The sequence below is a fragment of the Bufo bufo genome, chromosome 5, assembly GCF_905171765.1.
Source record: "Bufo bufo chromosome 5, aBufBuf1.1, whole genome shotgun sequence".
Taxonomy (NCBI): Eukaryota; Metazoa; Chordata; class Amphibia; order Anura; family Bufonidae; genus Bufo; species Bufo bufo.
In genome coordinates this window covers 144,626,652-144,641,334 of record NC_053393.1, presented here as the reverse complement: position 1 = coordinate 144,641,334, position 14,683 = coordinate 144,626,652, and the positions used below count along the sequence as shown (strand labels likewise).

Below are 14,683 nucleotides of genomic sequence, written 5' to 3'. Positions count from 1 at the left end.
AGCTGTTGTAAAACTAGAAATCCCATCATGCCATGCTGTAGGCAGACTGGGAGTTGTAGTTTTACAACAGCTGCAGTTTGCCCATCCCTGGTCTAACTGCAACCCCAACGCCTCCACCCTGTGCCAATTCTGGCACTTCTTGTCCATACAGTATAGGATTCAATTTAAACTTCTCACTCTCACCCACAAAAAGTGTGGTACCACTTACATTTCCTCCCTCATCTCTGTCTACCATTGTAATCATGCTCTACACCAGGGATCAGCTACCTCCGGCACTCCAGCTGTTGTGAAACTACAATTCCCAGCATGCTCCATTCATTTCTATGAGAGTTCTGAGAAGAGCAGAGCAAGTATGCATGCTGGGAGTTGTAGTTTCACAACACCTGGAGTGCCGGAGGTTGCCTACCCCTGCTCTACACTCTGCACCATAATCCGAACATCTCACTCCCATCTCCAAGACTTCTCCCGAGTTGCACCAGTTCTCTGGAATGCATTATCCCAAGCAATTAGGTTAATTCTCAACATCTAGTTTTAGGTGCTCCTTAAAAATCTTTTTAGGGTGGCCCATCACATCCCCTAATCGAACTCTTCTTCATTCACCCCCCCCCCCCCCCCCCACACCCTTTCAACATCATTCTTCTGAACCTGATCCATCAAACACTATTCACCACACCTCATGCACTGAGAAACACTACAGATATAAAACTGCATGAGCCATTCACCAGCCGATATCTATTCCCCTACTTTGTTAAGATGGCTGGACCATTGTACAAAACAAGCACTTTTTACCTTTTGTGTCACCGCTATCCTCTAATAGATTGTAAGCTCTTACGAGGGCCTTCACTCCTCTTGTTTTAATTGTGGACTTGTTTGTTGCTGCGAATTTATGATTTTGTTTGTGCATGTACCCTCTAATTGTAAAGCTCTGCAGAATAGTTTGGCGCTATATAAATGAAGAGGTTGGATGAGTGGGTGGATAGATGTGTGAGTGGTTAAATCGATTCACTCAACAGTATTTGGCACATCACTTTGGAAATTTCCCCAATACTCTCCCAAAAGTAAAGCTCCAACATATACAACTGTAAACCACACAATGCATATCCATGGACTAGTAATTTGTGATCAGCTCCCAGTTGTAATATATGTTCAGCTCTCCTAACTGACCAGCTGAAACACATCTCATACCACACCTTGATGTTCCTCATTGCTATATCTAGGATGTGTTTTGATCTGATGTTTAGTCTTACTTTATGCTGATAATGAGCAGAGTCTACCCCAAGATGCCAAGTATTTCAGTGACAAGTTCACCCAGTCATACACCCCTGAGAAATAGAGGATTCATCTCCAGTAGTTCCTGCTGAGGAGGAGGCAAAAAAAAAAGGGGCAGCAAAAGGGCAGTATGCAGGAATAAGGTATTGTGTCAAGTATAAGGACAAGAGGGATGTCACTATATTGATAACAATACATGGCCATAGCATCAACCCCTATCCAAGTACAAGGTACCTGTACACAGAGCTCCAAACCAGACCACACTATAATAAGTACATGTGAGGGGTTGATTTGTCAGATCAAGTCCTCATGTCATCCCTGAACAAAAGTGAAAAACACACATTTGGCCTGGTCCTTAAGAGGTTAAACATTCTTCTTTCTGAGAGCAGGGCTTGATATGAGAGAGGGGTTTGGCGTAATTGCAGTCATACTTGCATCTCAAGCTTTTATTGCAGTAGTTTTACATTCTGTTCCTTGACAAGGGCACACGTACGCTTCAAAACATATATAGTGCATGAAGCTTTCATTTTATGAAAAGGTCCTCCATTTGTTGAAATTCCAACTTTACAGACCCTTGGCAAACGAGCTGTTAATGTAGCCATGTACAGGGCTCGGCTATTTCCAGCAATCCCATAGAGAAAGAATGGAGCAGCAGGACGAATGCTTCCCTCCAGCCTCCATCAGAACAGGAACATGGGACCTCAGCTCTCGGGATCAGTATTAGTCCCAATAGTCAATTAGTTATCCTCTATCCTGTGGATAGGGAATAACTTGAATACTTGGCACAACTTAGTGATGTTCCTCCCCAATCTCTAACTCTGTGAATGACTAAAATGTATTGCCTCCGATGAGGCTCATTCAAAATGGCGGCGGTTGATGCTAGACTTCAGTACTCTCCTGCATGCGACGTTACTGTAAGTAGCGGCGCATGCATTAATATATTACTTTATGAATCCGCACCTGTGTTCGTTAATAATCCACAAACCAGGGTTCAGATTCGTAATGCATTTGCCACTACTTACATTACTACGGCACATACATGGGACTACAGAAGTTTCGCATTAACCGTCACCATCTTAAAAGTGCCTCATCGGAGGCAAAGCATTTTTGGCATGTAAAAGAGATCTGGACGGAATATGAGTTTTGTAGATGAATGAACCAGGTTCATCCACAGCAGGACAAACCGGTTCGCTCATCACTAACACAGCCCCTTTAAATCCTGCTGCTGAGATTGCTCAATGACGACTATTGTATTTTCAACCTGGTTCCTGTGTTGGCTAAGTTACTCGGTGTATATTGTGAGTATTCTTGTGCTTTTTGATCCAGCTGGTCTACCTCACTTGTCTTTGCCTTCTCCTTGCTTCTACTGCGTTTGACCTCAGACTGTTTAGTTACCATTCTCCTGCCTTCTCTCTCGTTCTTAGTTCTGACTCGCCTTATTTCTGTTATTGCTATTGGATACTATTTTGGCTTTGACGTTTTGTCCCTCTGTTTTTTGACCCCGGCTAGTATGACTATTGGACCTGTCCACCCACCTGCCAGCAGTTACCAGGTGAATGCAAGGTAGGATTTCATTCCACCCACAGGGACCGCTCAGGGTTAACTAGTTAGGGACTTCCCTTACTGGGGTGGCTACTCCGCCGAAGGCAGGTCCCCTGTAGTTATGCGGTTGTTTGCCGGCTTATGCTGAATAGGGTAGCTAGCGCCAAGTCTATCAGTGGGTGCACAGTTTGCTGGGCAGGTTACCTGTATTCCGCCAAGTTCCGTCACAAGCTGACCCTTTACCTGAGGCTATACATATTTTTTTAAATGACAGACAAAATATCCAACTTTTTTTATGCTTTATTAGAGTGTCAATTTTCAAATTAAAAGAATAAAGAATTATAAATACACTTACCCCTAACAAAACTATAACAGGAACAAATATTTCTCCAAAAAAGGTATAAATAAAACAGTCCTATGTGTCAAGAATAAAGCAAAACCTATTTTAAAAGCTCAACAAATACAGTGGTCCCTCAAGTTACAATATTAATTGGTTCCAGAATGACCATTTTACGTTGAAACCATTGTAAGTTGAGTAATCGGTTCCAAAGCCCCAAAATGTCCTCAAAGATTACAGAAAATGAAGATTTAAGAAAAATAAGAAGATAACTTAGGCTAGTTTCACACTAGCGGCAGGGGACTCTGGCAGGCTGTTCAAGCGGGTGAACAGTCTGTCGGATCCGTCCTGCCGCTAGTTCACGTGTGATCCGTCCTGCCGCTCCATCCCCGTTGACTACAATGGGGGTGGAGTTCCGGCACGGCAGTGCACGGCGAGAGGCAGTCCTTTTAGTTAAAACAAGTCCTTACATATAACAGTCAGGAACAGCTGCTAACTAGCAACTAATACAGTTATTTTACTAGAGAAGTGGCCTTGATCGGTTGGATCTGCGTCTGAGGCATTGTGTGTCGAGTCCAGGTTACACTTACCATGGGTCAGAAAAGACCATTGTATGTCCAAAATATTGCATCTTGAGACAATTGTATCTTGAGTGATCACTGTATAATAATTAGGGATATTAAAATACATCTGCAAGATTGCTAAAAAGTATCGAGTGATTAAATAGGATACATCAAGACTTAGATAAGTCTTGATTAAAATAAACTGCACACTCCCTTTTACAAGGTTTAGCTTTCGACATTTTGGAGGAAGCCATATAGTGTCATATAGCAAAAAAATCCCAGAGTCTGCAATCTAGGGAGGCGCAATGGATTTCTGTATATTTATAACCCACACTATGAAAGTAACAAAGCTAAATGTGTAACAAATATGCTTCAAAAGTTTGAACCAATGGATAAAACTTTAATATGTGAATTAAAAGACATTTTTCAAACCTACAGCTTAAGAAAAAGGCGCAATCAATATTGCAGAATGAGAATTCCATTCTAAGCAACATTAGTTCCTAATGACGGAGCTGCATGGTCAGGCGCCTTACAGATGCAGTGTACCCGGCTAACTCAAATACTTTTCTATGCAGAGACAATCAATGCTTACCTTTTCCCCTCTTTCTTTCGAAACCTCGCGTTCGTCTTCCCTGTCACACTTATTTCCCAGGAGAACTACCTCCACGTCTTCACCAGCTTTCTGAATCACAAAAGCAAATTGCAAAGAGACAGTGACTTTCTAAATGGATAGCTTTCTGCAAAGTACAAAGCACCCGTCCATTGTACATGACAGTCTTACAATAAAACAACGCTCCCATATAAGGAGTCCGCAAGATGAAATCTCACACATTTCAGCTTTTTTCTTCAATTTTAAAGGGCTTTCTAGGGAGAAACTTATGTTAAAAAAAGAGACCAGACAATGTTAAAAATGACAAAGCAGATTACCCACCAGACGTAGATCTCCCGCTGGTCTGTACCCCGCTGCTCTCCATTCCCTGTCCTGACTCCACATGGCGGAAATGCCAAGCAAGGCCTGCTAAGCTGAGCAATGGCAGTGATTTGTCCCAGCCAGTAATTGGCATTCTAAGCATTTCCATGTGTCGCCACTATTGTCAGCTATTGGGTGCCACATTACAGGAATTTAAGCTAATAGGCTTTGAGCCAATAAAACCATACGGCACATCAATGCTCACCAGGTTTTCTTTCTAGGACTTTTAGTAGGGTTAACTCCATACAACTTGGACCAGCTGGACATCTGTAGTTCTATAGGGAAAGGGGTGCTAGCCATTATCTCAAGTCTCCCAAGCATAGGGCATGATATAGAGCACCACTAGAATGCAGCTCGGTATGTTACACATTATTGTATTGCTAGTAACAGGTCTCTTGATTTAACAAACTCTTCAAGCCATCACTCCTTATACAAAACAACAGATTAGTTGCGCATCTCGGGATTTTACAAGAATTTACTTTTATTTTTTTAAATATATTTTGAAATAATATAAAAGGACGCCATTATCAGCGGGGCTGGCCAACCATCCCAACCTAATGTGTATTGCTGTTCAGCAGACATTCATTCAGACTATGCTGAGAAAAAAGGATTGGGCATGTTTCATTTCAACATGCCTGATCCTTTATTCATATCTCCGGTAGTTCGTTCTGACAGAGGAACAGACTAGTTGAGTTACCGTACAGAACCTTTTCAAAAAATTTGCATATTGTGATAAAGTTCATTATTTTCTGTAATGTACTGATAAACATTAGACTTTCATATATTTTAGATTCATTACACACAACTGAAGTAGTTCAAGCCTTTTCTTGTTTTAATATTGATGATTTTGGCATACAGCTCATGAAAACCCCAAATTCCTATCTCAAAAAATTAGCATATTTCATCCGACCAATAAAAGAAAAGTGTTTTTAATACAAAAAAAGTCAACCTTCAAATAATTAAGTTCAGTTATGCACTCAATACTTGGTCGGGAATCCTTTTGCAGAAATGACTGCTTCAATGCGGCGTGGCATGGAGGCAATCAGCCTGTGGCACTGCTGAGGTGTTATGGAGGCCCAGGATGCTTCGATAGCGGCCTTAAGCTCATCCAGAGTGTTGGGTCTTGCATCTCAACTTTCTCTTCCCAATATCCCACAGAGTCTCTATGGGGTTCAGGTCAGGAGAGTTGGCAGGCCAATTGAGCACAGTAATACCATGGTCAGTAAACCATTTACCAGTGGTTTTGGCACTGTGAGCAGGTGCCAGGTCGTGCTGAAAAATGAAATCTTCATCTCCATAAAGCTTTTCAGCAGATGGAAGCATAAGTGCTCCAAAATCTCCTGATAGCTAGCTGCATTGACCCTGCCCTTGATAAAACACAGTGGACCAACACCAGCAGCTGACATGGCACCCCAGACCATCACTGACTGTGGGTACTTGACACTGGACTTCAGGCATTTTGGCATTTCCCTCTCCCCAGTCTTCCTCCAGACTCTGGCACCTTGATTTCCGAATGACGAGCAACAGTCCAGTGCCGCTTCTCTGTAGCCCAGGTCAGGCGCTTCTGCCGCTGTTTCTGGTTCAAAAGTGGCTTGACCTGGGGAATGCGGCACCTGTAGCCCATTTCCTGCACACGCCTGTACACGGTGGCTCTGGATGTTTCTACTCCAGACTCAGTCCACTGCTTCCGCAGGTCCCCCAAGGTCTGGAATCGGTCCTTCTCCACAATCTTCCTCAGGGTCCGGTCACCTCTTCTCGTTGTGCAGCGTTTTCTGCCACACTTTTTCCTTCCCACAGACTTCCCACTGAGGTGCCTTGATACAGCACTCTGGGAACAGCCTATTCGTTCAGAAATTTCTTTCTGTGTCTTACCCTCTTGCTTGAGGGTGTCAATGATGGCCTTCTGGACAGCAGTCAGGTCGGCAGTCGTACCCATGATTGCGGTTTTGAGTAATGAACCAGGCAGGGAGTTTTTAAAAGCCTCAGGAAATTTTTGCAGGTGTTTAGAGTTAATTAGTTGATTCAGATTAGGTTAATAGCTCGTTTAGAGAACCTTTTCATGATATGCAAATTTTTTGAGATAGGAATTTTGGGTTTTCATGAGCTGTATGCCAGAATCATCAATATTAAAACAAGAAAAGGATTGAACTACTTCAGTTGTGTGTAATGAATCTAAAATATATGAAAGTCTAATGTTTATCAGTACATTACAGAAAATAATGAACTTTATCACAATATGCTAATTTTTTGAAAAGGACCTGTGTAACGGATCACCTGGCACCCCGACTGAGTACCTCAGTTTACGGATGCGCCTAGCGTTTTCCTGAGGTTTCCAAGCACTCTGGCAGACACCACAATCACCGAACCGAAGAAGCAGATGAATCCTCTTCAAGCATGTGAATGCTGTAGACAGTTGAATAGGAAACCATACGAATAGGTTTTCACTCCTAGCATTCAAACTGGGACAGCATACCATAAATCCTCCCCCAAGAATGAGACGACACTTCACCTTGAGGGTTAAAACAGGAACTCTCTGTCCTGGGGCATACAGCCTCTTTTATTTACAATCCACAAACATAGTACTGCCCACAGGGGTTTGAAATACAACCAATCAATCCGTACAATAAACACAGACACTCCCACACAAAATCCTCCTCTCGGCCTGTGATAAGATTACTGAACACAATGGCGAATATAATTATCACAGGCAGAGAAATACAGTTTTATAAAACATATCACAGGAACCCCAAAACATGCAATAACCCCATAACCAGTATATCCTCGGAACCGGGGGATCTGGGTGAACCACATATCCAAAATTCACCCAGATCCGTCCAGTAGTTTTCTAGATACAGTTTTATGCCAGTTACACCGAAAATACACAAGTTATACAGAAAATAGTCACTAATAAATGTTTCCCCTGTTTGGTAGTTTCAAACTACTGAATAATGTCTCTGTGCACCAAATACAGGCAAGATAGCACCGTGTTGAAAAGTCAGAACAGTGTCTGAGTTAAAATGGCCGCTATCTATTGTTCTCACCATGTGCTTCATCCATTGTTCTCACCATGGGAATAGTAAAATCCAAGCAAGTAAGGCAAATGATGCAATCCAGGGACAGAGGGCTCAGTCCCAAGTGCCTGAAGACCCAATAATTTAAGGGACCATAATCCCAGGGCAAGAGGCGGGCACGCAGCCCCCTCCAAAAGCTCATGGCAAACTCTGGCAAAAAGGTGAGTTTGCTACAACCTGTATATGTCATAGCCGGAGACCACAGCACACCACCACACTACTGGAGTTGCCCTTTCAGGCACCATCTGATCCCCATTGACTATAATGGGATCTAATGGGGATCGACGGGTCAACAGGCATCCAGCAGTGCAGAATACTGTAACTCTGGTAGCCTGTTCCTCTACCGCAACAGCCTACTGGAGTTACGTGCCACAGATGTGAACCTACCCTAAGGGCTCATTCAGACGACCGTATGAATGGATCCACATCCGTTCTACAATTTTGCCGAACAGGTGCAGACCCATTAATTTCAATGGGGCCACAAAAGACGTGGACAGCACACAGTGTGCTGTCCACATCTGTAGTTCCATTCCGCGGGCCCGCAAGAACGATGGAGCATGTCCTATTCTTGTCTGCAATTGCGGACAAGAATAGTTATTTCTATCATAGTGCCAGCCATGTGCAGTCTGCAAAATGCGGAACACCATGGCCAGTATCTGTGTTTTGCGGATCCGCAAAACACTACGGCCATCTGAATGAGTCCTAAGGGAGATAAGGTGCTGCCAGAAGGGCTAGACCAACTGTACATTATGGGGTCAGATAGACCTATTTACATGGGAAGATTCTCAGGCCCATTATCGGACTCTGACATGAAGGTTCGTATGAGCACTCCTTCCCGATAACAGTCCTGTGTAAATATGCCGGCGATGACCCGACCAATGAGCAAAATGCTGGGTGCTCCGTCGGTTGCCACATGAAAGAGTCATTTATCAGTAGCACATAGTCCAGTAAAAACAAATTACATGGGGAGGAACATTCATATAAAAATCATTCATCCCCATAAACGGCGATGACTGCTGTCAGTAAATGCAGCAAATGAGTGGACAATGATCGAGAACAAACAGTTTGTTTCCGATTATATTCCCTCTGTAATGTGCCCTTAAATCGATGTCGAAAAATGTAATAGTTTTTAATACACGACTTTTGCCGACATATGACAATCCGTTTATAGACGGAACCAGTCTGGTTATGACCCAGTTGTTACAGGTGACGGTCCAGCTTCAAAAACTTCCAGTGATCAGCTGTGAAAGCTGTTCTTTGTTAATGGCTCTCTGCTCTGGCTGGTAGATGGGGGGTTCCAAGCAAGGGAACCCCCCCCCATGACATCCATAAGGTTGTCATGATGAGTCAACGTATTTAAAGGGGTTGTATTACATTAGGTAAACAGCGCCCCTCTTGTCCATGGGCTGTGCACCTTTCACTTGAATTAACAATACTAGACACAACCTAAGGACTGCAGTTTTACTGTCCCTGGAAGAAAACAAACAGTCATGTTTTTCATACAACCCTTTAGAATCAGGTTGGTCAACAATTCTGCCCCATGAGCTGCATGAACCTATTCTTCCACAATAAACATACAGGGGCTCACTTATTAACTCATATACGCCACTTTTGTGGCATGCAGACAAAATCTGCGACATTTCCCCACCCACACCACTTTTCCGTCAGGTCGAGAAAAGGGAGCGTGGCTTGGGCGGGGAAGAGGGTGGGCTGGCAGGCCCTTCTCTTCATCATTTTCAACACCAGTTTTTGGCCAGCCCCTTTAATTCTAAATGTCGTAAGGAAGCCTGTAAATTATACAGTACTTTATATTTCTGGATTACAATTTCAGATTTTCTAAAGAGGGACTTTATGGGAACTTATTTTTAACATTTACACTAATTTCTTACCATTTTAATGTCTTTCATCCATGAAGATGTATTTTCAAACGAGACTGAATTTGTGATGTCGTAAACAAGAACAAATCCATGAGCCCCACGGAAGTAGCTGACACTTAGCGTGTGGAACCTCTCCTGTCCCGCTGTGTCCCTGAAATACATTAAATCATTAAGCAACACACAAGACAGAACACCTCCAATCCCTTCCTTGAAACCCGTGTAGCCAGGAACATCAGGGTTTTTGCTTTATTCTAAATATGCCTTTTGAATTGGGATACCTATTTATTGGGGTTGCTAATTTTAAAAAGGTACCTTCATGTACATGGTACATGCCAGGAGGATTCCAAACAGCCACCAACCTACGGTATTGGTAACAGGAAAGTAGGGATGGGCGATATGGCCTAAAATCTATATTGTGATATAATTTTAAGCATGTGCGATATGTGATATAGTCTATATCACATAGAGCTCTATTAGGGTGAATGGGACTTCACACTCTTCCTGCTGCCCTGTGCATAGTGCACACAGCAGCAAGGGAGCTAACTATGGCAGCCAGGGCTTCAATAGCGTCCTGGCTGCTATGGTAACCGATCGGAGCCCCGCGATTACACTGCTGGGGCTCCCATCAGAAGCTGCCACCCTGGACCTGAGGGGTTAATTGCAGCGGATCACGGCGCGCAGTAATAGAGACCAGGTATGGGATATGGCCAGCAGATGCAGGCTACGTTTGTATTCAGGCATATTAACTATATTCATTGGTGGCGCAGTGGCCACAGTCCCTCCCCTCCTCCTCCTCCTCCTCCTCTCTGTTCTCATTGGTGGCGCAGTGGCCACAGTCCCTCCCCTCCTAGTCTGTTCTCATTGGTGGTCAGCGGCAGCCGCACACAGTGCCGGCTCAGGAGAACATGGTGCATGCCAAGAGTGGCGCATGCCATGTTCTACCTCGATATGGCGATATAAACAAAATCTCTATCGTTGGCCAAATTTATATAGTTTATATTGCATATCGTCTATATCGCCCACCCCTACAGGAAAGTAACAGGCTGACCATGAAGTCCATCTATATTCTGCCTGATGCAGCATAACAGAAAAAAAAAACACTTCTCTGAAGAGTCACGTTGACCGGTCTCCCTCCTGGTTTACATGACATCCCACAAGCGGCATACATCATCACAAGCCACCTTAAGAGACATCAGGCGCATGCACAGTGTGCTGACGAAGCTGAGGCCAATATACCTGGCTTCAATGCTCTTGTGCCGAATGCCACTGGAGGAGGTACGTACTTGTGGGACATCAGTCAAGAGACCCTCAAACCCCTGAAATAGCCAGGGGGACTCTTTTCAGAAGTGACTCTACCCTTATGACTCCTTACAGGTCATAAGTATAGTGCAAGTGGTTTTAAAATAGCTTTTCTACTTTATACTGCATTGGCTAGAATATAGCACATCACTGTCAGTCTGATACTGTCCTGGATAAAAGCTTGATGGCAGTTTGGAGACCTAAATCCTCCTGACTATTGTGGTAGATATTTACGCTGATGCCCTTTCTGCTCCTCCTCTATTATTATTTACTTCTTGTGCCGTTTTCCTGTTTAGTTTAACATTTAGCTAATTTTTAAGCTCTTTGCTGTCCCCCAGAATACCAGCAGATGTCCAGCTGTTTGATACTGACAGATGTCCATAAGCAAGCACCAGTCACAATCTGATTAGCCTGACTTCTGAGCACCCATGGAAAACTGAAGTCAAATAGCGCATCCAAATCCAGCTGCCTGTGCATGAGCTACATCAGGAGACCGTTCCCACCAGTTGGCTTTCTATTCTTAATCCATTACAGACTTCATACAGTTTTTCTTCAGACATTGTGGACCTGCAAAATACAGACACGGTCCATATGCATCCCGCACTTTTCACAGGCCCCATTGTAAAAATGCCTATTTTTGTTTGCAAAATGGACAAAAATAGGACATTATCTTTTTTGCAGGGCCATGAAATGGACATATGGATGCGGACGGCACACGGTATGCTGTATGCATTTTTTGTGGCCCCATTGAAATGAATAGGTATGTGAATAGCCCCTAAGTGAAGCAACTGGGGAAACAAATTATCTTTGGCTGTCAACCGGAAAATCCAATGCACGTGGTGCTCAGTTTGAAATTTTTCAGCAACACATGCTAGCTGACCAAGATAAAGAATTTCAAAATGGACAAAAGTAACTGAGAAAATCAGCCTATTGGTATGTTGTTATGCATTTAAGGGGTTTTACAGGATTTTAATATTGATAACCTATTCTCAGGAGGTCTGACACCTGCCAATCAGCTGGTCGAAGGGAAGACCGTGCTCCCTGCGAGTGCTTCCTTCCCTTGTTTGTTTACCTGCTTGCGGTCGGCAGCGCGGTGGTGAGGAGGTGTAATTATTAGCGGTCCCATTCACTTCTATGAGACGGCTCTTTCCTATACACTTGAATACTATAGAGCCGTCCTATTGAAATGAATGGTACAGCTTGTAGTTACATCTGCTCGCCGCTGCGCTGTCGATGGCGTGCGGGTAAACAAACAAGGGAAGGTAGGGATCGCATGGAGTACGGCCTTCCCTTCAACCAGCTGACCGGCGTGGTCCCAGGTGTTGGACCCCCGCCAATCCAGAGGATAGGTCATCAATATTAAAATGGGGCATTATTTAGTTCATGACAATCTCTTTCTAAGAAAGCTAGAACCAGCCCTGTACCTCAAATGGGTCCAGAGATCTCCCCATTCATTGCTCTGCTAGATTTATATCAAGCGGACAGCTCAGGGGAGTGTCTTTTCTGCTGCAGCTCAGGAGGCGTGTCCATGCTCTACCTATCACAACTCAGGAGGCAGGTGAAGGATCAAACTGAGCATGTGCGGCCATCTCAGTGAGCAGGTCAAAGAAATAAGAAACAAAACAAACAGCAAGTGGCACTATACAGATACATTTTATTGAATAACTCACCGTCTATGCAAAAAAAATGTATTACATGCAATTACAAAAGGTATTCAGATCCAGGTGCTGGTTTAAAAACTGTCAAATATTTTTCGTGGGACAACTCCTTTAAAGGAAATCTGTCGCATGGATTATCACTAATGAAGTAAAACTATTCCCTTGTAGAACATAACACCTCCTTCCCTGATGCACCTTTCATTTGGCGTTTCTTGTTTTCTATCTTGTGAAAATCATCTTTGTATGATATGCAAATTATGCAGCAAGGTGCCCAGTGGGGTGTTATTTTCTTTCAATGGTGTCCGGGAACGCCTCCATCCAGTGCCCAGGTCCGCCCTCCAGCAGAGCCCAAGCAACCCTCTCCTGGGCTGAGACTCCACATCCCCATCAGCGCCGTTGCCGCCACTCCCACCGCTACATCACCAACGCGAGGTAATGCCGCCCACACTTGCCTTCAGGTTCGCAGAGAAATCTCGCGCAGGCGCAGTACCGAAGACTGCCTCCGTGCTTCATGTCAGCCTCAAATGTGGTGCTTCATGCGCCTGCACTAGATTTCTCTGCGAATCTGAAGGCAAGTTTGCATCAGGGAAGGAGATGTTATGTTCTAAATAGGAATAGTTTTACTTTATTAGTGATAATCCATGTGACAGATTTCCCCAAATAACTTTTTGGCCCACAAAGCTAAAAGGCAGCCACACAACTTCAATACCTGTCAGCTGTATGATCAGCCAACAGCTATCCCTTCCGATACATATACACTAGCAGCACGGTCAAGTGTGGGGAGAAGGGATTAAGACATTGGCAAAGAACAAAAGGATTGAGCATTTCTTTCCCCCAAGATCTGCTGTTGTCAAACAAACGGGACACCCCTATACACAATAGATCATCAGTTGGTGCCAGTGAAATCATTGGGTTTGGCTGATATTCATCTAGTGTGTAAGGTCCTATCTCTGGGACCTGCTTCTAGCTCAAGAACGGGGTCCTGCTTTCTCTATATACTGCAAAGTCCCATAGCAGTGAATAGAGTGGTGGCCACACATGAATGGCGTGTTCTCTAATCAGGTCACAGTCCCGTTCTTGAGATAAGATAGTCTTCCAGAGGAGGTTCCCGCACTTACTGGACATTTATGGCATACCCTATTGACATGCCATACGTGTCGCCTTTAAGAACCACAGACTATTGTCAACCTTAGGTTTCACTAGGTCCATCACTGTCAAGGACAATATACATTTCTCCACTGTATCTCACTATCTCTAACCATAATAATTAGCAGAATATGTCTTTATAAGGGTCACAACTGGAGAGATTTAATTGTATTCAGAAATAAAACATAATTTTACAGTGTTGTAACTGCATGACTAGCCAAAGATCAGGGGACGGCTAATGGAAAATGATCAAATTAGGATGATTCTTCTGCAATAACAGGTCATTTGTATGAAATATTAAACGTACCAGCCCTTGTTCACACCAAACTAATGGCTTGTGAGTGCAGTAACACCACAATAGGCTGCTCTGACACCTTACTCATCTCACAGTTAAAACACTACAGGAACTTTTAGTTTGTTCAATGACTTGACACTAATGCATCAATGATTTCCTAAATTACTTTTCTTGTTATTTGTAATTTTCCTGTGACCGGCAATGCAGCCGCAGCCAAGCTCTGGTGCACAAAGGTAAATTTGAAGCTATGGGGCAGTGTGAGAAAAAGAAAAGTGGCAAATGTATCATTAGGCCATATTGATACGTTTTACATTTTTTGTGGCCAAAATTCAACAAATTAACTTAAATGAGTTACCACTAACTAAATTTGAAGGGGTTGACTGGGAACAGAGCGGGGAAATGCGCAGCCGCCCTCCATTCATTTCAATGCGGCTGCCGAAAATAGCGGAGCGAGCAGGGGCCGCGCGTGTGGGAGCAGCGCTTGGTGGTGGACGGAAACCTGGGGTCCTCCAGCCACAGCTCTCCCCGCTCCGTTCTCCTTGTAGGTGCGGGTCCACCTAGCGATATGCCCCCATTGTATGTGATGGGAATACCCCTTTAAAAGGGTTGGCTGTATTTTTCCAGAAACACCTCAGCACTTGTCTATGGTTTACTAC

The 14,683-nt window shown here is 43.8% G+C and overlaps 1 protein-coding gene across 1 annotated transcript in view; it reads right to left on the bottom strand.

The window, feature by feature from the left end:
• Positions 1-14,683, bottom strand: part of LOC121001435 (ras-related protein Rab-10-like) — a 63,670-nt gene that overhangs the window by 27,047 nt on the left and 21,940 nt on the right. Inside the window, exons 3-4 of the mRNA XM_040432499.1 lie at positions 9,642-9,780; positions 4,304-4,393 (exon numbers count right to left, since the gene is read on the bottom strand). Of these exons, the coding sequence (XP_040288433.1) occupies positions 4,304-4,393; positions 9,642-9,780 (229 nt within the window). The remainder of the gene's footprint in view (positions 1-4,303; positions 4,394-9,641; positions 9,781-14,683) is intronic.